The following is a 24,747-nucleotide window of genomic DNA, read 5'->3' as shown; positions in this document are numbered from 1 at the left end:
ACAATCCATTACCATGCTGTCATGAACGCGCGGTGCTGTTACGTGTACGCAAATTGACGTGCTTGATGTGAACGAGCATTTTGGGGGAATGGTTAAAGTTGCGCATGCGCTATGAGCGCACATACGGGTACTTCTCAGGCATGATGGGTAATCTGTGAGGTTTCGCTCTCTCAAAAGTTGGGCCATTTTATCATCATGCGCCAATGAGCAACTATCATAGGAATGAATGAGGCACCGCCTACCACGCTGTATCCAGTTCTTATTATACATCCATGACAACATCCTGGAAAGTTACGTGACTTTTTTCATCTTCGATGGTACAGCAGTTTTCAGTTGTCACGATTGTTTATTGGGCCATCTATTGGCCGGAGTTTGAACAATGCAGTCAGACGAAATTCAATAAATAAATCGCTTCGGAATATAGTTGCAGGATACAGCCAGACAGGTGAAAAAAACGCGATTTATAGTCCGGAAAATACGGTATCTTTGAGTAATCAAATATAATACAAACATACCTGAGGACAACAAACACACAAGGTCATTTAACATCCATGTTGCACGTCACATCACTACAAAAACAGAAGACAGGAAACTCAGTACCCCCAAGTCTGTTAACCATTAAATAACCATCAGTTCTTCAATCAAAGTAACTCATTAACTAACCATTCATTAATCATTCATTAATACAGTACCCCCCAGTCTGTTTACCAGTACTAACCATCAGTTTTTCAATCGCAGTCACTGAGGAACTCCTCATTAACTAACCATTAACTATCTAGTCGTTCCTCATTCACTACTCAGTAACTAAGCACATTTTGTGTACCTTATTGTAAAGTGTTACCCATTGTAATCTGTGGAATCTCAGCTTTCAGATGATCTTGTTTGTGCAGATCCGATGAAGTATAAAAGATCCCTAACTTGAGTTATGTGCTAAGTGCATTAGCACTCTTTCTCTTAGTGCTAATTCAGAGGCTTGGCGTTAGACTTGTGTTTTGTTTCGGTAAAAATGGTTCATATCGTCAGTTAGCTGAGTTTCTTCCCGCTAAGTGGGTGTGACACATTAATAGGTTGTTAAATGTTAAGAAGCCCTGAGACACAGTTTTGTGAATATTGTTGTGTTTTGTCCCCGTGGGTGGGGCATGGGATTTAACAGGTTTTAACGCATACATGTAGAACTAGTCCTTTAAAGCTACAGAAAACATGAGAAAATTATCCTGTCAAAATGTGCAGAAAACACATGAACATCCCAGTCACAGCAACATGGGTGAGAGATTAAATGCAGTGGCGGCTGGTGGAAATTATTTTAGGTGGGGCTATTGTAATGGTGAATAAACCACACGGGGAATATTTTGAGAAATTACCCCTTAAATTAAATTGGCTACACTATTTCATCGTTGCTGTTGTATGATTGGTGTTTAGCTACATTATTTAGCGTCTACAGCACCTCCGCTTTTAGGGTTGACGTAGACCCAAACGTCGCCCGGAGCTGCAGCACTAGCTAACGCTCCACTAGCTAACGCTGCACTAGCAAAACAAACGCTTATTTCTTTTGCAAATGGTGCGGCGGGCTTCAAACACGTTCCCCTCCACTGGTTTCAACCAAGCACTAAATTAGATGTTTTCCAACCAAATACGGTTGAACTGACACTTCCCCATATTAATTTGTAAGTAGATTCGAAGATACATGAGTTTCTGACTGCCGCAAGCTGAAGCTTGGTTGCTCGGTTACTAGCTGGGTGTTCTCCAATAAGGGGCCGGGGGAAACAAAGTTAGTGATTACTGGTTCCATGTTGATTTAATTCAATACAAATTGTTGGGGGGAACTGAAAGGTTATTACCGTACTGGTTACTTTGCAGCCCGGACATTTCCCCCCAAACACATTTAGACGCTATCGCAACACAGAAGTACCTTTCAAATCCAATCATTTTTAAGACCTTCTAAATCATATTTAAGACCTTTCTTGGTCATATTTAAGACCTTTTTAAGGCCTTACATTCAGATTATCAAATGTAAGACTTTTTAAGACCCCGCGGGAACCCTGAGGAGACTAAATACGAACATTATATGCAGACACAGACGTGGTTCAGAAACACAGAAATATTAGAAAACAGACCATTAAGGCAAAACATCTAGTTTGATGGATGCTGTCAAAACTCAACTACAATAATATGTGTGTGTGTGTGTTTATTTAGCACGGGCACATAGTATCTGTCCCCGGCTGTTTGAAGAGCAAGCATGGGAAACAAAAGACAGTGTTTACCTCTTTGCATCCAGCTACAGTAGTCACACACACAGTTACAATCACACTCCCTGTAATTGACATAATTAATAGATAGTTTAGCTTCTCACCATCATTTGCTGTGGCCCACTGATGTTAACAATCGTAACTGAAAGGCTGCCTGTAAAACGTAAACACATTCAGCCACGTGACTCGCAAACTCTCGTGAGAGTTTTACACAAGACGGATCCTTTCTAGCTATAACCCTGCACCGGGCGCTGACATTGGCGCCCGGTGATCATCAGATTTGACGGCGCTGATTGGCTGAAATTATGTTTCGGAGCCATAGTTTACAGATAGCAACAGTCAGCTCCTAGTGGCTGCTGCTGCACTGGTTGAGGCTCCTCTCTTAGCGCCCAGACGAGAGAGGGTAATGATACACGGGCAAGGCCAGGCAGGAAACATGTGACTTATCAGTAACTTTAGACATCGTAACACCATTTTAAACGAGATTTTATTGTAGATTATACATTTTACTGATACCAATTATATAATATTTACCTTGTTCATTAAAAATTAAAATTCAAAATATATATTTAAAAAAATATATATATTTTTTAATTTAAATTTTTTTAATTTGTATTTGTAATGTTGGAAGAGGTGGGGTGGCACCCCTATGGGCCGACCGCCACTGAATACATGTATAGGTTTATACAAATGTTTGTTCCAATGGGACTTGGATAAGCTTGTGGACAGCTTTCCGTCTGGGAGTACGGAAATCACAAACACACCGTGATACTGTTTGGTGTGTTTCTCTATAAGATTAGGCTACTATAGCTGTGTTTTTCTTCTCTAGGTTTCCTGCACAGTAACATCGTCTTTTTTTTTGTAGCCTGTTTTTCCCTTCTTGCTGTGATTACAAAAAGGTGGTTTGATTTGAGGGCTCCTGTGAAATTATTTTTATCCTGCTTCAAATCCTTTAAAACCCGACCCAACAAGAGGGGAATGAACCTGAATTGAAGGAGAGAGAAAATATGGAGGGAAGCTTTTAGAAAGATTAGTGCTGGAGAAACTTTGAGAGAGTGGAAGACAAGGTGTGTGTGTGTGTGTGTGTGTGTGTGTGTGTGTGTGTGTGTGTGTGTGTGTGTGTGTGTGTGTGTGTGTGTGTGTGTGTGTGTGTGTGTGTGTGTGTGTGTGTGTGTGTGTGTGTGTGTGTGTGTGTGTGTGTGTGTGTGTGTGTGTGTGTGTGTGTGTGTGTGATAAACTTTGCTGTTTCCACAATGCCAATCCCCCTCTGGTGCCTGGATTAATGAAGTTGGTTTAACATGGGGTTAGACAGGGCATGCACATTGTCTATATGTGTTTGTGTGATTGTCCTACATACATACTGTATGTGAGGACCATGTTCAGTTGGTGACCAATTCAGTGAGGACATTTATTTCCAATGCTTTCAAGGGGTTGTTTAAGACTTATGTTTTGATCATTGTTAGGAAAATAGCTCCCTCCCTCCCATATAACAACAATTAAACACCCCATCACTACCCAGGTCTGTACTACAGTGAACTACTGCATATAAAAGTGGACGGTAAAAGTGGATGCTTGAGGTGGTGCTAATACATAACATACAGTAATGCATGTCATATTTTATGTTTGGCATCATATTTTACCATCACAACTAGTGACAAAGATATTCTCAGGTCAAAATGTGTTTGTGTGAGTGAAGATTTGTCTGATTCTGTGTGTTAACATCACCTAAACACAAAAAATATCAGTATTTGCTAACAGTCCTAATGTCGTTGCTAACGAGCCTTCTGTCTCAGAGAGGCCTCTGAGATGCAGGTTGTCTCTCTCTCCCTCGCTTTCTCTCTCTCTCTAAGTCCCCAGCTGCCTCCAGCCCAGCTTCTGTTAGTGACTCATTAAGATGCTTAATTATGGCGGCAGATGAGCATACGTGCACAGGGCCAGCTGAGTCTGTGTGAATACTGTTGTATCTCACATTGTCCTGTCCTTGGCTGTTTTCTACGGTGGCCCTGAAGTGCAAGTCAAAACAACATGTCACAAAACACCACAGCATTAAAACAATTGCGGAAAGGGTATTCCTTTAGGGCAGTGGTTCTCAAACTTTTTCTGTCCCCCCTTTGGAGAAAAAAAAAAAGTTGGGCCCCCCCAACACAAATAGTCACGTAATGAGCCAAGTTAACATTTATTAAAATATATCAATATGAACGTGTGCATTCCTTTGCTAGAACAGTGATAATAAAACAATGCTCCATAAGTCTGTGTGGTCAAAGAATAAATACATAATACAATTGTACAATCCCTTTGCTAGAACAATAAGTTATAATACTTTGCCACTTTGCAATCTGTGCAAAAAAATGAAAAGAAAGAAAATGCTGATATTTGGCAAGAAAGTGTCCCTGCATTAGTGGCTGCAATGAGCCTGTTTTGCACTGCACATTTCTTCAAAATGTGGTTGCAGGCTCAGTAGTGGCGCCAGAGATTTATGTTGGGGGTGCTGTCGGGTAGCTTGAGGTTTCATAGAGGGTGCTCAAACATTTAGGGTTTCCCATTAATGTACCGGTCGCTACAGTGGAAATTTCTACTGCAACAATCCCCACGCAAATACACAGTGTACCCTCAACAGTTACAATGAAGGCTCGATAATCAGCTCACGGCATATAGGTGTAAGCAGGGTAAAGTGCTATTTTTATAAGTTGGGAGTGAACCTAACATAGGAGGATCCGGGGGCATGTTCACCCGGGAAGATTTTTTTTTATGGATACATCTCTCAACACCCATTTGAAACAGAACTGTAAACAGATTTACTTTCTCTTTATGGATATTTTACAAATCACTCCCCTTTTAAACTTTATTATTTTTTTACTGTCATATAGTATTTCATACTCGTTTTTCATTTATTCTCTTATTTTTTTATAACTATAATGATCATCATAAACGTGTGCCTCGGAAATAATTGTTTACATTAATCGTGACCAAAACGTTTGAGACCCGGCCACTAGCTCGCTAGCACCAGAAGCTAACAACAACGATCTCCGGTACCGGTACGAGTCTATAATTTTTCTAATTATGATTTATTTTTCAAAACCATTTTTCCTCCCGATCTCTCGCGCCCACCCTGTCATGTCTCTGCACCCCCCAGGGGGGGCGCGCCTCCCACTTTGAGAAACACTGCTTTAGGGAGAACAGTTCTTGTTTGTGATTGGACGGAGCCAGCCGGAGAAAGACTGCTCGCTGCAAATCAAGAAATGATGCTTCGTGCATGGACAGCACCCGACAGCGCCACGTATTTCCTGTTTGTTACTATTCAGCACACATTTTAAACTGAGTTGGAAAGAATGGAAGAAGAGATGGAAATCTTAAGGGAATATTTTAACAAAGGATATACATTTGATATTATCCTCAACATGCTGTCAACCAATCATCACATCAACATGTCCCAAAACATCAGCCGTTAGCTGTTAGCACACAGAGCTCACAGCTCCTCATATCTGTTCACAAACTGAACAAAAGTTAAACGTGAACAAACCACATACTGTCTATGTTATGGCGAATACAGTTGCTGCTTTATTTCTGTCTGTATGACGTTGTTGTGAGTTTGGACGGAGCATATACAGGTTAGTTTAGCCAGATCGATTCGACTTCCATTCAGAAAACACGCATTTTAAAAGGTTTTTCGCCTGCCATCTTGTCTGCGTAGCGTAGCCTATTTGTCAAAGCATTAATTCATGGTTTTTACTAACCGTTATCAGTATGTTGTTACTTCGGCATAATTTTGAAACGTGTATTACAATTAAATCACGGTAAAATATGTTGATTTTGTTGTAGTTGGTATCTATAGTATTTACATGGAGATAGGCCCCGAATATTTGCATTGCTCTAATCGCTCGAGTTTCACCACGGCTGTCAGCTGTGTTTACTCGCATCATTAAAACAGGCCGCGCTGGAGAGGGGGCAGGGCTTATCTCCATGTAAATACTATGGTAGATAACTACAACAACATTTACATATTTTACCATGATTTAATTGTAATACCATGAATAGAAATGATAGAAATATAGAATAGAAAATATCAAGAAGATGATCTCTACAATAAAACAGCTTAGTGCAGGACGTCCAAAGATATTAACAGGAGGATGTGCAAAACAGACACACTAATAAGGCTTTATTTAAACATTAAAGAATACTTTAAGGTCTTCTTTTGTATAAGAAAATAACTTTGGGGGTATCTACAGATAAATATTAAGCCTGACAAAGTACTTAACATCTACTATATTGCATAGTTTATTTTGGCACTTGACAATCACCTTCCCTGAATTTTACTCAGGTGTAACTAAAGTCTGCTTTAAGGGTTGTTTATATTTCACATCATTAATCAGAATCTGCAATGTAACTAAAATAAATGTAGTGTAATAAAAATACCAGGTTATCCTCTGAATTGTAGAGGAGTAGAATAACAAAGTAACAATAAATTGCATGTTGCACATGCTGCCATGGCCGTATCCACCATAATTTTTTTTCGAGCTGTGTATTTAACAGAACTTGTGAAATAATTGCACTAAACGGGTTATTTTGTAGTACTTCCATTTACTGCCGATGGGGGCGCTGCATAACTACGTAGCCTCAATTGAAGCAAACAGAAGAAAACGACATGTATCAACCATAGACTGTATATAGGTATCAAACCACCGCAGCCTGGACTTGAACCGGAGCAGCGGAGGGGTGATGAGGTATCTAGAGATCTGAGTCCAGCGGGCTGCTTGTGATTCTGTTCTCCAGGGAGGAGAGCTACAGAGGCTAAACTTTGGTTTAAATTGCGTGAATAAACTAGCTAGAGAGCTAAAGTTAATTACATTCATCCAATGTCAGAAGGATTACCTTTTAACACACGTAGTAATGCTTTTCTTTCATTTCAATTTGAGTAAAACATTGAAGACATAACATTGTATTGTTTTATTTTTACACTGACTCAGATATAATGAAAAGACTTCGTCAGTCGAAGCTCAGCGTTGGTAAGGAAGAGACAGGACAGGCAGAGAGAAAGAGAAAGGGATGGAAGTCAGGGAGGAACTCCAGGTACAGTCACACAAAAGAATGTAGGCTTAATAACCCTATCTATCTCTATTTATCTATCCATCTATCTATCTATCTATAACTTGGCCTTCATTTACAATATAGACAATAGGCATACATTTTAAACAACATACATCTATTGCAGTTATGATGTCATAATAACATACAATTGTATAAAACACAATTTGCTTACATCTTTGTTCTCTTTTGAGAATCAAACAAAACAGATTTAAATTAAAAACATAATGCAAACAAACAAGTGAAATTAACTAAATGGCTGAATTGCTTTTGATTCACTGGCAGGAGCGACATACTGGCAGGAGCGACATGCAGCCAGAGCAAAAAGTGAACAACGAGGGAGAGATTGAACAAAGAGAAAGACTAGAGGACAGAGAGAGTAATGAACAGGAAGAAGAAAGAGAGACTCAAGAAGATGGAAGAGAGGCTGCAGGTTATGGAAAGGAAAGAGAGATAGAAAATGAATGTTGACAATGCTTTGTGATCATTTTAGCTCTTCTGTATGTCCAGATCATTAATAGTAACAATCAACTGATTCTTATGCATTACACTTTCAAAAATAATTTATGCTGACATGGTTTTAAATCAATATATTATCCAAATTGTGACCCCCCACAGGACTTAAAAAGCACCTAACTAGATCATGAAAATCCCAAGAATCTCGGGGGATATGCTGTAACAAAAACATTTCCCAACTTGGGATCAATAAAGTATATATTATCTTATATGAACCTCGGCAAGTGCATGTTTTAGGCTTATCAATTAACAACAGGAGGGGTCACAGACATAAGACCAGCTATTAAATAAAGCTATACTGACCTTAGCTGTCATGTGGGTAATGCTTCCCATTATTGACACACGCAATGTTCACCCATTTATTAATTATATGGTTTAAATGTGATAACACCAATGTGTTTCTTATCCCCTAAACCTCCAGGGGTGTACACAGTTTTATACTGGCAACTTCTATTTATGGGAGATACGAAAACGTCTTTTAAAACTACAATTCCCAGTAGAGATGTGCCATAGAACATGTTGCGAAACACAATTAGCCAGCATGTGTAGTTCTGGGGGGTGGGGCTGGACCCGTTCAAGTCGAGTTTTGGATATTCTGCTGTGGTTTCATTCCATTTCAAAGAGCTGTTTGACACTCGGCGTAACCTTGGCGCACTGCCACTCTAACATCCAATCACAGAGCTTGAGGACTAATCACGGGGTTTGTCAAGCAAAGCGGATGTTGTAGTCCCAAACGATAGCTGAGGATTATGTGAAGTGTAGTGTCTTTGGCCATCCTAAACTCCCAAAAAACTATTTGTTTCTCCGAATCGAAGGTTACAAACACAAAAGCATTGCACACAATTTAAACCAATCAATGTTGTGTAATTAACAAGGATGAATATGGCAGATATCACTGTAAAACCATTTGACAGTGAGGGGAATACTTCCGGTTTTATTATGAAAACTTTGAGACGGGAAATACTGTTTTCACCCCGTGAGGGTTGACGCCAACTTTACATGGACGCTGCAGTCAATAGAAATGAATATGGGAAAGACGTAGTATATACACGTTCTCCTGGCGAGACCTCAAATCATCTTCAGAATATCTATCAAACTATAGATCCTTCACCTCCGTTGGACCTGGATTCTAAAAGTACAATATATACTTCTCGCTAGAAATCAAATCAAAACGCATTTTAATGGCCAAACTATTCTACAATTTAGGATTTTCCAGACAGGGTAATTTGTGAATATACGACCAATTGTTGTTTCTTACACAAGATGGACACACGAATATGGAATTGTGAATCTCGCACGAAGATGGCCCCGAAGTTGGTCAACGGCAAAGCAACAGCCGAAGCGAGTACGATGTCTATACAGAAGGCCACATGATGGCGCCCGAACCACACACGAAGACAACATTTACATTACATTCAAGACATACAACTGCAACGAAAGTAACAAAAACAATCATGTTAAAGTACTATGACTTTACATTTTGGAAACTTGAGATTGTATATAATAAAAATTGTCACTGATATTTTCAGACTTTGTTCTTTACTTTCTCCGTCTTTATATGTAGAAGATATTAAGTTTTCTCCGTCATGTTGTTTCCATAGCAACAACAACTTCCTGTCAACAGCGTAAACTCGCCTTCAAAATAAAAGCATCTAAATAAAACAGGAAGTTAACCTAAATTACATTTAAGACATACAACTGCAACGAAAGTAACAAAAACAACGTAATATCCTTTTCAGTTTGACAGAGCACAAATTGGGTTATTTACATAATATTACATGATTTTGTTGTACAATAAAACAACCAGAGAAGCGATCTACAAGGAAACATTGCACACCGGGGTCCCATCTCGATGTCATCGTACTATAATACGATGGCTACACGACGGCATTGCGAGGGCTTCACGTAGTCGTGTTGCCTTACTAAGACAATCGGGCAGCTTCTTGTTTCCTTCCTATTGTCTTTGTGAGGCAAAAAACCTGTTGAACCCCATCGACCCGCCCCCGGGCGGGAAAACGCATCATCTGCAGGAAACAGCGTCTGAGGGCTTCTTAATATTGAATAAACTATGAATATTTCATATCCATGTAACGGGAAGAAACTCAGCTAACTGACCTTTTTTTTGTTTTTTGGCACAAAAAAACACAAAGCTAACGCTGAGCCTCTGAATTAGCCACGAGCGAAAAGAATCTTAAGACTTTTAGCACAACTCTAGCTATACCGATCAATATACTTATTGGATCTGCACAAACAAGCTTAGATAACATCCTGAGAGTCCACAGATTATAGAAATATAAGGATCATCACTGAGCGATCAGAACTCGTGACAGGGGAAGCAAATACAGACATTACATTACATTACATTGCATTTGGCTGACGCTTTTATCCAAAGCGACTTACAATAAGCACATTCGACCAGGAAGATACAACCTTGAAGAAAACAGAATCATATATAATAAGTACATCAGGTTTCATAGAGCCAAACATTTCAAGTGCTACGCAACTGGCTATAGATAAGCCAGTCCTTTATTAGTATACAAGTGCTTTGTTAGCAGTTCTTTGTTAGTAATTCTATCGCTCGAAGCGGAGTCGAAAGAGATGAGTTTTCAGTCTGCGCCGGAAGATGTGCAAGCTATCTGCTGTCCTGATTTCAATGGGGAGCTCATTCCACCATTTTGGAGCCAGGATAGCAAACCCAGACAACACACAACGTAGCTTTAGGTAGCAAAACACGGAGATATGCTCCTTTTAGCTGTTATTCTGATCAAAAGTCGTGTTCAATGGCATTAAAACGAGAAAGATCCATAGGTTGATCCAATGTGTCTGTCACTTTGAAAAAAATATTTTTTGCCCTCACGAATGACCCGATGTTGTTACGATCAGAGCCAAATTTGAACATTTCCTTTATCTTGTGTCCATCTGGTGTCAATTTTGGGACAGTGTGAGAGGGGCTTAAAGGAATACCCTTTCCGTAATGTTTGAAATGCCGTAGTTTTTTCTGAAATGCTAGTCACCGTAGTTTCCTTCTACCTGCAGCAGTAATTGTTTTCAATCCAAACCAGCAACCTGTATTAACAATACAAAAAGAAGAAGAAGCAAAATTGTGGTTTCTCGCTTGCATGGCTTTCATAATTCAACTCAACCATTTTTTATTTATCTGTATTAACAAACTCTTAGCAATTGTGTAGTATCAAATAAAGATCCCAGATATACGTCCCAAACCGATATTTTGGTAGGACAGAATTGAAACTTTACAAATCCTCCAGAACCTAGATATGGGTGTTTTGAATGTGTAGAACATTTTGAAGATGAGCAAACATCTTGCTTAAACACAGCAACTTAAGTTAAGGGGTTTATAAATAATGATAAGTGTATTTATTCAATGACATGAATAAGTGCCACTTGCACATTAAAGGTCACCTATTAGGCAAAATGCACTTTTTTGATGTATTTTATACATAAATATGTGTCCCTGGTGTGTAAGGAGACTCACAAAGTGTCAGAAAATACAACCCTCTCTCTTTCCTCCTTACCCACATCTCTAAAAACGGGGGTTCAAGGGGAGATGATCCAGATTTGCTGCGGTCATGACGACATTACTCAAATGCGGGCTGGCTTGACGCCCACGGCCCTATCAGAAATATTGCTGTATCAGAAACACTGCGCAACGTGTTTTGGAAGTAATATGGTCTTTGTTTACATTAGCAAGCATCGCTAACACTCAGAGCTAACACTGTACTGGTGAGAGTATGTGTAAAAAAGCTGGATATACTCACCTTTTGGTAAACCTGTGAGAGAAAAAGCATTTGAGCTCCATACTATTTCAGAAATAATCCTTGATGTGGTTTGGAACATTGGAATATGGCGTTTAATCACGGAAGCATTTAGCTGAGAATCTGGGTAGAAACTTCTTTCTTCACAGAAGAGAGCTGTTGCGTGCTCCACAGGGCTGAAATAGAGGGATATGAGTCATGGCTAGAATGGGTGATCTGGTATTTTGAGCAAAACACTTCATAGACATGTTTTTTATATATCTGCGACCTATAATAGATGGCTAAAAATAGTATAATAGGAGACAAAAGAGAGAGTAAATGTTGCCTAAATAATGTGTGGTGATGAAGTGATATATCATTTTCACTTGATGCCTGATTTGTTTTTAATATATAGACATACAGAAATCTCAACATAAATTGATGCAGAACAGGACGAAATGTGTAAAGAAATGTCACCAGAATGTAGGAAATAAAGTGCTTTATTCTCAATGGGTTCTAGTAGCCACCCCCTAGTTATCACAAAAACTTTTAAATATAACCTGTGCGCTTGCCTCTTACATCCTGACAAGTAAAATTCACCCAGGATAATTAATTAAGAGAAGTTCAATGGTGCAATTAATGTTTTTCAACACACTCTTTCTTGCCTTTTGATAGCTGTTAGTTCACATTAATTTCATGATTGCCTTACGATTATATAATTTAAATGTATGTGTTGAGAATCGAATTGTGTGTGTGTGTGTGTGTGTGTGTGTGTGTGTGTGTGTGTGTGTGTGTGTGTGTGTGTGTGTGTGTGTGTGTGTGTGTGTGTGTGTATTTGCATTTGTGTGTATTGTGTTTGTTTCCCGGGGAAAACACTGGCTGTTGTTATGCCTGTTGTGACGTCAAGTTACTCCGTTCTCCGCTTGTAATTATGCCGTTACAAGCTTCAAAGTTGAAACAGGTTTAATATTCGGAAAGCCAAGACTTTGTTTATTTGAAATCCAATGAAAACAAACTGTAACAGACCCTGCCGTGTTATCTATGATTACTATACGCTTTACATTGATAATTTCAGCGGAGGGAGGGGAAGCGGCGCTGCGGAAGAGCAGAGTGGCGAGGGAGAGCTGTCTTCTTCCCTTTACAAGCTTCAAACATGTATTTATTGTGTGATTTTGGAAATAAAAGTTTCATATTCTGAAAGCCAAGACTTTGTTTATTTAAATCAAACAAAACACCCCGAAAAACTATTTTTTTACGCAAATCCACGTTTATTTTGAAATTAACTGTTGCCACTTCCGACTGATTTCGATAGAGCAGGTCACATATATGAATATATTTATTTAATATAAGCTTCATGCACTCAAAGCTCTGAGATCCATAGCCTGCTCGACCATAACTTTAAAAAATGTAGGAGAAAAGATTAGATGAGATGTATTGGTCATAAACCATTTTGACATGCTTGTTAGGTTGCTTGAGTACAGTTTCCAACAACATAGCAGCACTTAACAGTGAAATAGCCTTAATTTCAGGTGACACATTAGCTTTGGGGGCATTTTATGTCACTTAAAAATTCATTAATTTAAGAGTTATTTTTGCTGTTATTCCACCTATTACAACCAGTTTATTTTATTCACACCTATCCGTTTAACTATGGCAATTTACTATTTGGTAGCTTTGTGTTATTCAGCACATACGTATATCCTTAGTACATCCTTCGGCTCTCAGCAAAGCCATGGCTGAACCTAAATAAAAGCACCACCTGCATTATCCCAAAATCAATCAATAGAAGATTTCAAAGATACAAATATCCCCTCAGTGCCACCACTTTAGGATTGACAGGTGATAGCAATCACGCTAAACATTTAAATGTCAACAGTGAAAGAATGAAAATGGCTTTAAGGATTGTGACTCCAAGAGCATGGTGGATAGTGTGATACCTCATTCTCACCAACGGTGTTTCAGGGCCGGTTCGGAGCGGAGCAGCCTCTTAGCTCCGGAATCCGGTTCATTTCGAGCACCAAAAAATTGTCCGGCCAGAGCAAAAGCACCACATACGTCACGCTTACGTCGAGGCAGGGGCAGGGGCGGGATCAACTCCTGGACAACAACAAAAAGCCGGCGTTTTATCCAGTTTGTACACAACGATGGAGAAACTTAACAAGCAGCAGTGGTCCACTGAAGAGACCAGCTACCTACTGGGAATCTGGTCTTCTGAAGAGGTACAGAGGAAGCTGGAGCACAATCGGCCATTGTTGTTGTTGTCGGTGTCAGCTGTGAGGGGTTTCTGCTCGGTTTTGCTTTATGAAGCAGGCACGCAAACAGTTACGTCATGACGCAAACGATGACGCAATGACGCAGCACCAGTCGGACTCTGGGCAGTGTGAAAAGAGCCGGAGCTAAACCGAAGAACCGGTTCTGAACCTGGAAAGCTCTAGCACGGAGCTTGAACCGGAGTTGCATTGGTGTGAATGAGGTATGATACCTCATTCACACCAATGGTGTTTGGTCAGGGACCGCAGAGCCTTTTGTCTTCACAGACTTTTGGGGCAAGGCCAAGACTCAGACTAATCTGCTACAGAACTTCTGGTCAGTAGCCAGCTCCTCTGACCTCCACAGTCCCTCGGCTGCAGCCAAGTAACCTCTGTTTCCTGCCAGGTGAAACATGACAGAGCTGTGAATCCCCTCACTTCCTCACCTTCTGACCACCTGAGCCTCATTTACAGCTCTCGGTACAGCTCTGAGGAGGAACACGGCCCAGTTTCATGCTGCATGCCGAGACAAAAGAAAATCTCAATCCATTGTAGCCCCAGATTATTGACAAAGCCTGTGAAGTATTTTCACTTTGGATGTTTATTTTCTCAGACTGCATGCCTCTATGCACAGCACGCTTTGTAGAAGGGGGTATAACCCACAAATGCTATGTGTTCCAACATTTGAATAAAGATTATAAGGTGATTCAGGTTAACAAAAAAAATAAATGTAAATGTTTTGTCTGGTAAAAAATATCCTTTAGTCTTGAATTAGGGTTAGGGTTAACCCTTCCTTACATTACTCCCTGTGTCCTGTCTTCCAGGTGGTGTCCAACAGGGCTGACATGGCCATCGGTTCTCTCACCATTAATGAAGAAAGGTCTGAGGTCGTAGAGTTCTCCGTACCATTTGTGGAGACTGGCATCAGCGTCATGGTTTCTCGGAGCAATGGCACCGTGTCGCCTTCTGCTTTCCTCGGTGAGTTGTTGTCTTCATTTAAATTCACTTGTGTTTGTGATTGTCTTTAGAACATGTAGGGACTTAATATTGGTATTATTGAATGTATATATAATGTGGTGACATTTAAATCTGTTGAAAAACAGCCTTCAAAATTAAATCCAGTATGAGGTCGAAGTGAACTTTAATTGAAACCTGACATTTTTATTCCAAACCCAGATTTTCCTCCACAAATCGAAGCTTAGTGTCAATTAAAGTCAGCTTGATCAGAAAGGAACTTAGTAGAGGGCCAACAAAAAGCAAATAGCCAAACACTGACATGTTGCTTTGAGCTTATGAGTTTGTTGAATCTTAAAACAGTGCATTAGACTATCTGAGTGTATGAGTATGTTTTCTTCAGGCAGATCAATAAAAAAGGATGAAATACAAAGTGTATTTGTATTTCTGAGAAGTCAGATTTACTGTACAGTGCATACTGCTCCCAACCCAGGTCCATAAAGTCTGAAGAGATATGTGCACAATAAAAACATAGTACACATACTTGATTTAGTTCAGGGTGTATTTATTTAAGCTGCAGTTTTTATTTTGTGTGATTTAATATGTGTTGTCTCTATCTATGTCTCTATCTATATCTCTATATCTGTCTTATCTTTGTGTTTCTGAATCAAACCAAAAGACAATTTCACAGCTTTAATTTCATCACTGTTGTGTTCACAGTTTATCACGCAAGTGTTGGTAGTCTAAACGTACACATATAATACAAATGTGGACACAGACCCAACCACAGTTTAAAGTGATGTAGCGACTGTGTAGTACAAAGGGATAATGTTGAAGAAAATAGAGCTTTGAAATGATTGATCCACTGGTATTTTACTGCTGCTTTGGATATATTTCTAACTCTAATTTATTGCCTGAAGTGTTTACAGGAACTAAGTGTTTTTCAGTATCAAACAGGCTTGAACAGTAAAGGTTAGGGTCTTAATGAGATGATCATTCCTCTTTGCTTCAGACAGAATAGATGTGTAATGTAAACCAACAAGCAGCCCTTATCTTTGGTGAAATACAGGTTATTCGCAACGTGCTTCTTCATTATCCGTGCATAACAAACTGAAGTTATGGTGTCACAATGTTTTTAGGACACAAAACCTGAATTATGCCTGATCTGTCAGACAATTGGATAGATTTCTGGTTGGTTGAAATGTTGATCATCTGTCAGACTTTAGCTGACAAAAGATTGGTCATAAACTGTATTCAGGTTGTTTTAATGTTGTGGGACCAACTAACATGTTGTGGCTTAAAATCTAGTCTTGAGGTAGACTTAGCTCTGCAGAAAAGACACTGTACTCTGGTTCCAGACAGAGAAAAGAGGTGCTGCAGAATGTAAACATGTCACATTAGAGGCACAAAATACAAATATGAACCTTCAAATAAGCATAATGGGGCCCCCTACAAATTCAATTTTTCATTTAATCTTAATATGTAGGCCATTGACTGGGTGAAGGAGTACAACAACTGCCCTGGTAACTCACATAACCCTGTACAGTGATTGGTAATAGATCCTCAGTTATGTAACAGGCTTTCAGTTCAGACACGCTTTTGTCTCCAACTTCAAACATAGCTTTGCATTTTAAAGCATAGCTGACAATCTAGACTTTTAAATATGATATTCTCAATTTTTGCATTTGTCTATTTTCTTTTTGGTAAAATATATGTCCCAGTCAAAGTCGGCCGCTCCTAAGATAAGACCTCTTAATTTACAAACGTTCTTAGGCTAATTCCAACCACTTCCAAGCATGAAGAGATGGATAGATTAAAGAAGCAGAGGGTTGGATGAATAATATAATATGCGTGAGAGAAAGAGAGAAAGCTTGTTATGTGCTGATATAAACCAAACACAAAAGAGTGAGGGTGAGGTTGAGTGGCTTCGATAGAGCGAGCGATAAAGTTCCTTTAGATATTTTCAGACGTCTTTGGTTGTTTTAATCTGAGAAGAGGCTGGTTGACATGCTGCTTTGCGGTGTGTGTGTGTGTGTGTGTGTGTGTGTGTGTGTGTGTGTGTGTGTGTGTGTGTGTGTGTGTGTGTGTGTGTGTGTGTGTGTGTGTGTGTGTGTGTGTGTGTGTGTGTGTGTGTGTGTGTGTGTGTGTGTGTGTGTGTGTGTGTGTGTGTGTGTGTGTGTGTGTGTGTGTGTGTGTGTGTGTGTGTGTGTGTGTGTGTGTGTGTGTGTGTGCGTGTGTGTGCATTAAACAGGCCAGATGGGACGACAACCCATTGCAAATTGACTTGTTAGCACAGAGCATTGTCTCAGGCGGCTACTCTTTAAACCCTCCATCTGTGCTGTAAACCTGCTAGTGTGATTATATACCGCAGTGCACATTCTGCTACAGTACATACTGCATGATTCTCTAAACGTTACATCACTTTAAAGTTTTTAAATAATACCTGCAAACAACTCTACAAATCTTCAAATACTTAACAGAAATAGCTTGAAATTGGAGCACTTGCAATACAAAAACAATGATTTGGGAAAACATCTAATAATTTACCCACATATATAGTATACTACAACCATTATATCAACATTACATTCTGAACCAACGTTTTTCTGTCAGTTTTTGTCTGAAAAATGTTATAATGATCAAGTGTAGTTACATTGACCATCTTCCCACCAGCATATACTGTAGATAATAATAGGATGTCTGCTTATTCAACACATCTTGTATTTATCACATTCTCACCTGATTTGAGCATCTTTTATAATAAAAATAGAGTTATAATGTATTTATTGAAACAATAACTGAAGAAAAACACCCACAGGATATTCAGGAAACAAGGTAACTGTATAGAAAAGCATTGCTATGTGAACTTTGTCAGCTTTATTTCAGATATTATATCAATGTACAGTAATAAAAAGACACATAATCATGAATCAGGAAAATTACTATAAAATGAACTCCATTCCAACCAAACTTGCTGAAGCAACATTATAACATAACATTCAACTTAATATTAACTTAAAGGGGACCTATCATGCAAAATGCACTTTTGTAGGTCTTTTCCTCCATACCCACATCTCTAAAAACGGGGCTGCAACAGAGCTGATACAGACGTTAATTGTTCTGACGTCAGAAAAGGGGTGCTCCGCCTATATGGGCAACGGGGGGTTGGGCCACGGCCGGCCATTGCCGCCCGAAAGCGGTGGAGACGCTACATATGCCAGGCCTGTACAGTAAGTGGCGCTGTAGTCTGCCACAAAAGCAGCGAAGAAGACTTCCCGCGCATGGTTGCCCTTCTGTTTATTCTCCGCTGTGGCTCTTTTTCTCCCTCCCCAAGGCAAGCGTTTGCTCCTGCTGCTGTAATTCAATGCAATCTCTCCCCGTCGAGGCAAGCACTGTAATTCTCTCCAGTAGTCCACCAGCAGATGACAAACACCCACCTCTCCGCCTCTTCCAAGGGACGAGGGGACCGTGCGGCAGAGTTTCAGTTAGATTTTTTTCCGCCGGTCAACATGTCCGTTAAAGTTGAAATATTCCGGACAAAATTAAAAAAGTGCCGGTCAAAGGTCGTCTTTGTTATTTATTGAGCTTTAAAACAACTGAATAACAACTCTATATAATCATATAAGAATAATACACGGAGGACGGAGCCTCTCTTTTCCTCCCCCTCTTCTGAGAGCCCAGCAGCTGATCTTTGAGCACGCCCCCCTCCTGCAGGGGGGCGTGGTCAGCTGCTGGGCAGGGAGCAGCTCATTTGCATTAAAGCTAAGTCACAGAATCGGCCCTTGCAAAAACAGGGCTGGAAAAGAGCAAATAGAGCGAAATGAGGCATGGCTAAAATGCAGGATCTGTTTGGTATTTTGAAAAAAAGACTTCACAGACATGTTTTATATAGGTATGGCCCTACAATATATTATTCAAATATAGCATGATGGGTCCACTTTAATATATATTGTATAACTCCAGTCAACTAATGAGCATTTGTTGATAACAACAAATTAAAAGATTACATTTTTTTACTAAAACCAAGAAACTTTAATTATTTGAAGCAGCAGTCTGCTCATCTTATTACTGAATAAGAGAACATGCATATTTCCCAAAATGTCAATTGGTAATGTGTTTTCAATATGACCCTAATGTTAATAATAATTGATGTTAACGACTATTTCCTTACCAGAACAAACACTTGGAGGCTCCTCATGCAAGCTCGTTTAACTTTCGCCTTTTAATAAAAAGTAGGTCTTCAAGATGATTTTAAACGAGTGTGCTTCAGGAGTTGAATTGTTTTCTCCCCCTTCATAGACCTGACCTTTTCATCCCACTCCTTAAGAGATCTATTTCATACTTACAGCGCTGCAGTAGTACATCTATCCATCTGTCAGAGGAGATTTAAGAGACCATCTGAAACACATCATGGTTGGACAAAAGAGAAATACTCCCAAGGACGTTTTATCATAAGACCGCCATGACATGGGGCAGACAGTGAGTAATCTGTAGCTATGCAGGTTGTGTTTGTGTTCATTTTTTAAAGCAGTTTTGAGGTGTTACCAATTCAATTTTTCCTTTAGTCTGAATATGTCGGCCTTTTAATGGGTTAAGTAGTACAACAGCCTTGATGACTCACCTAACCCTGTACAGTGTGTTGTAATGAATCCTCCGTTATATAACATGCCTATAGTACAGACACGCTTTTGTCTCTGCCATTGAAGGGTTCACACTCATGGCTTTCCATTTTTAAGCACAGGTGACAATCTAATTTTTGAATATGACATTCTCAGTATCCAAATGCTTGGTAACTAAAAGACACCAAGAGGAAAAGAAAAAGGCAAAACTAGGGTAAACTCTATGGCCACCACTCGTTTGAGAAACTTTCGTCCACACACGACAAGGGGAGTTTTAGAGCTGCTTGTCGAAGATAATAAAATAACTATATTCAACAATGTTTTTTTTTACACTTCATACTTCAAAAGATACATTTTTACATTGCATCTAACAATACAATAACAAAGAACCCTAGACAAAAAAGTGAATCAGTCCATCTCTGAACATCCATGTTGCAAAAGTCAAAGGAAACGTACCTTATTTATTACATCAGACGCATTTTGCACAAAGAAAGAGTTTAATGGCCACCCCAGATTTCTGAAGAATTGTTCCGATTTTTGTGTTCACAACTCAAGATAGTTAAGTATATAAGGCAAACATTTCCTTTGTTGGTGACAGGAGCAAGAATAGGGCCATCCACCTGGCTTTACTTTTGTTAGATAATTAAGTGTACATCTAGAAACCTAAAAGCAGTGTGATGTATTTACTCCAGATTCATCTTCCTGCATGTTAAAGCTAATCTGAATAAAGTTTAACCTATCCTACTATGCTTTTCACACTGAGTGGCATTCTATTTTGTCTCCGATGTTGTAACTCCTATATGAAGGAAAACCAAAATGTGTTTCAATTGCCTGATTGTATGACTTTGGAACCTACTGTTGATCGATAAAAACCAAACTGACATACCATATACAACTTGCAAATACAGTAAATGCAAATAAGTCACAACAACTAACTAAAACCCAATATTTAAAAATGATCTGAACAGCAGCTCTGATATCATTCCTTTCTTTAGCTTTTCAGTCACATTATCTCCCATCAAGCCCTTGGAAGTGGTCAGTTTTGGGAAATGGATACATTTTCTATGACTGTTTCAATATTTAACAGCCTCCATTTCTTTGATGACATTCTGTAACAATGAATGCAACTGGAGAGTTTGAGTATTCTGTCTGATATTCTAGCCGAGACAGCAATAGAGAACCGCAGTGACGCGTCGTAAAACCCGGAAGTAAACTTCTTCCGGTTCTTTTGCGAAAAACCAATGCAAATTCTCCATAGGATTTTGGAAAATAACTTGAAATAAGGTCTGTGGTTGACACACATTTAAGAGAGGGATCACGTTTTGTTCAGCCGGATAATCTCCACATGTCAACCCTACTTTTATAATTTTTGAATCATAAATCTAGTGGCCGAAAGCGAAATGCTAACGTTATGCTATAAACGAACTACAAGCCAGTACAGCAGCAGGGTCGCACGACTTCAACGTCAAGCCAATTTAAGATTGTTTCAACTGACTTGCACTGAAACTGCACTTTGAACACTTTAAATATATTAACATTTTAAACTGTACAGGACTGTCTCAGAAAATTAGAATATTGTGATAAAGTTCTTTATTTTCTGTAATGCAATTAAAAAAACTAAAATGTCATACATTCTGGATTCATTACAAATCAACTGAAATATTGCAAGCCTTTTATTATTTTAATATTGCTGATTATGGCATACAGCTTAAGAAAACTCAAATATCCTATCTCTAAATATTAGAATATCATGAAAAAGTATACTAGTAGGGTGTTCAACGAATCACTTGAATCGTCTAATTAACTCGAAACACCTGCAAGGGTTTCCTGAGCCTTGAAAAACACTCAGCTTGGTTCAGTAAACTAAATCACAAGTATGGGGAAGACTGCTGATCTGACTGCTGTCCAGAGGACCGTCATTGACACCCTCCATCAGGAGGGTAAGACACAAAAAGAAATTTCTCAAAGAGCAAGCTGTTCACAGAGTGCAGTTTCAAAGCACATCCACAAAAAGTCTGTTGGAAGGGGGAAATGTGGCAGGAAACGCTGCACAACCAAGAGAGATGACCGCAGCCTTAACAGCATTGTGAAGAAGAGTCGCTTCCAGAATTTGGGGGAGCTTCAAAGACAGTGGACTGAAGCTGGAGTCCAGGTATCAAAAGTCACTGTTCACAGACGTGTCCGGGAAATGGGCTACAATAGCCGTATTCCCATGGTCAAGCCACTTCTGAACTCAAGACAACGGAAGAGGCGTCTGACTTGGGCTAAGGAAAAGAAGCACTGGACAGTTGCACAGTGGTCCAAAGTCCTCTTTTCAGACGAAAGCAAGTTTTGTATTTCATTTGGAAGTCAAGGCGCCAGAGTCTGGAGAAAGGCTGGAGAGGAGCAAAATCCAAGTTACTTGAAATCCAGTGTGAAGTTCCCACAGTCAGCGATGGTTTGGGGAGCCATGTCAGCTGCTGGTGTTGGTCCACTGTGTTTCATCAAGCCCAGAGTAAATGCAGCTGTGTACCAAGAGATTTTAGAGCACTACATGCTTCCGTCTGCTGAAAAGCTCTATGGAGATGAGGAATTCATTTTCCAGCATGATCTGGCATCTGCCCACAGTGCCAAAACCACCAGTAACTGGTGTACTGACCATGGCATTACTGTCCTCGATTGGCCTGCAAATTCCCCTGACCTGAACCCCATAGAGAATATGTGGGGTATTGTGAAGAAGAAGCTGAAAGACACCAGACCCAACAATGCTAATGAGCTAAAGGCCGCTATTGAAGCATCCTGGGCATCCATAACACCTCAGCAATGCCACAGGCTGATTGCCTCCATGCCACGCCGCATTGATGCAGTAATCCGTGCAAAAGGATTCCCAACCAAGTACTGAGTGCATTAATGGACATTTTCAAATGTTTGATTGTGTTTTGCTGTTATAAATCTTTTTTTTTTACTTGGTCTGAGGAACTATTCTAATTTTTTGAGATAGGATTTTTGAGTTGTCTTAAGCTGTATGCCATAATCAGCAATATTAAAATAATAAAAGGCTTGCAATATTTCAGTTGATTTGTAATGAATCCAGAATGTATGACATTTTTGTTTTTTTTAATTGCAATACAGAAAATAAAGAACTTTATCACAATATTCTAATTTTCTGAGACAGTCCTGTATACCCCGGTTATCTAGGCCCGTTTTGTTTAATGTATACCACGTTTATCTAGGCCCTTTTTGTTTTATGTATACATGTCACACTGTGGGAAACGATATTTCGATATTTCTGGATGTATAACACATGTAGAATTGTTGACAATAAAGCTGAATTTTACTTTTGCGTGCTTGCATATTTTAACAAAGCTTTTCATTTTAGCCACACTGAATTTAACTAGAAGTCATGGCTGTGTCAATTACCAGTCTGATATCGTTTTACAAAGATGACAAGAAGAGTGTAGATAGAGGAGAGAACCACTACAAGTCAGGACACGTTACAGTGCAGCCTAGATGAAGGTGTGCTTACCGGTGTTGTCAGGGCTAGCATGAGGGACAAGGTTTATAGTGTCGGTGAGTAGTGATAGCAAGAGTACCGTTAACCTAGAGTTAATTTATTTACATTAATTCCCATCAACAAATCAATTGTATGTGTCACATGAAATCTTTATTAGGCAAGGCAAGGCAAGTTTATTTATATAGCACTTTTCAACACAAGGCAATTCAAAGTGCTTTACAAAAAATGAAAGACATTAAGAAAATGGCATTTAAAATGAGTCATTAAAAAGACAAGCTAATAAAAGAAACATTAAAAGAAAAAATACATGGATAAAAATTACAGTGCAGTCTAAGATATGAATAGTTCAATTAAAAGCAGCGACAAAAAGAAAAGTCTTCAGCCTGGATTTAAAAGTAGTAAGAGTTGCAGCGGACCTGCAGGTTTCTGGGAGTTTGTTCCAGATATTTGGAGCATAATAACTGAACGCTGCTTCTCCATGTTTAGTTCTGACTCTGGGGACAGAAAGCTGACCAGTCCCTGAAGACCTGAGAGATCTGGATGGTTCATCATTTAGCAGGAGGTCAGAAATGCATTTTGGTCCTAAACCATTCAGTACTTTATAAACAGCAGCAGTATTTTGAAATCTATTCTTTGACACACAGGAAGCTAGTGTAAAGACTTCAGAACTGGAGCGATGTGATCCACTTTCTTAGTGTTGGTAAGTACTCGAGCAGCGGTGTTCTGAATCAGCTGCAGCTTTCTAATAGATTTTTTAGTGAGACCTGTGAAGACACCATTGCAGTAGTCCAGTCTACTGAAGATAAAAGCATGGACAAGCTTTTCCAAATCCTGCTGTGACATTAGTCTTTTAATCCTAGATAAGTCCTTTACGTGATAGTAAGCTGATTTAGTAACTGTTTTAATGTGACTGTTGAAACCAATAACTAATTTAACCCGATGACAAGAGAGCCCACCTCCGAAGATCGTGACTGGCTGAAGGACAGACTCGGGGGCAGGTTCTCAGGAATTTCTTGGCTTCTCTCCCCCGAGCCAGAAGAGGAACACTACAGCTTGGAAACACTTACTGTTCCTGAAATTATCAAATCTGTTGTGCATCAGGGACCTGAGGCAATTGTGGCAAGCATGGCATTGTCTGAAGAGCAACAGAGGGCAATTCAGGTGGCTACCACTGGTCAGCGAACCAACCCAAACTGGCATTTGTTCAGGAAAGGAAAGTTGACTGCCAGCAACTTTGGAGCTGTCCTGAGGTCAAAGCGTGTGACTGCTTCCTTTATTGCCAGGGTGCTCGGGCAACAACAGGCCCTTGATGGTGTTTTGTCTGTACAGTGGGGGACTATGAATGAATGTGAGGGCGTCAGGGCATTCACCACTGCAACTCAGATGCAGGTCCATGAGTCAGATTTGTGGCTCTCCCTATCAGGATTGTTGGGGGCATCTCCAGATGGTCTGGTAGGGTCTTCCGCTGTGCTGGAGGTAAAGTGTCCCTACGGAGCCAGGGAAATGACAATTAGTGAAGCATTGCAAATCAAGGGCTTCTGTGTCAGTAAGGAAGGAGAAACATTCAGCCTGCGTGAGGAACATCCTTACTGGCACCAAGTGCAACGTCAGCTTCACCTCACTGCAAGGAAGAAGAAATAAAACAATTGTGAATTGTTTTTAATTTACATTTACTCGCCTTTGCAATGTTGTGGTTGTTAGAGTGTTAGGTTTCCTGTCAGCTTGTCTGTTGGGAAGATATAAAATATAGTTTCATGGAAGTCACACCGTCACATATACTGTAAGAGCATTAAGACATACAGTACATAGGCTAAAACAAAACATCTAAAGATATAA

General features: G+C 39.6%; 1 protein-coding gene across 2 annotated transcripts in view; it reads left to right on the top strand.

Moving 5' to 3' along the window:
* grin2da (glutamate receptor, ionotropic, N-methyl D-aspartate 2D, a) overlaps positions 1-24,747 on the top strand; it is a 237,886-nt gene that overhangs the window by 153,869 nt on the left and 59,270 nt on the right. For both annotated transcript variants that reach the window (XM_079655556.1, XM_079655557.1), the window contains one exon: positions 14,670-14,823. In XM_079655556.1, the coding sequence (XP_079511682.1) occupies positions 14,670-14,823 (154 nt within the window). The remainder of the gene's footprint in view (positions 1-14,669; positions 14,824-24,747) is intronic.

Source organism: Notothenia rossii (assembly GCF_949606895.1).
Source record: "Notothenia rossii genome assembly, chromosome: 10".
NCBI lineage: Eukaryota > Metazoa > Chordata > Actinopteri > Perciformes > Nototheniidae > Notothenia > Notothenia rossii.
This window is presented reverse-complemented; position numbering and strand designations above follow the sequence as displayed.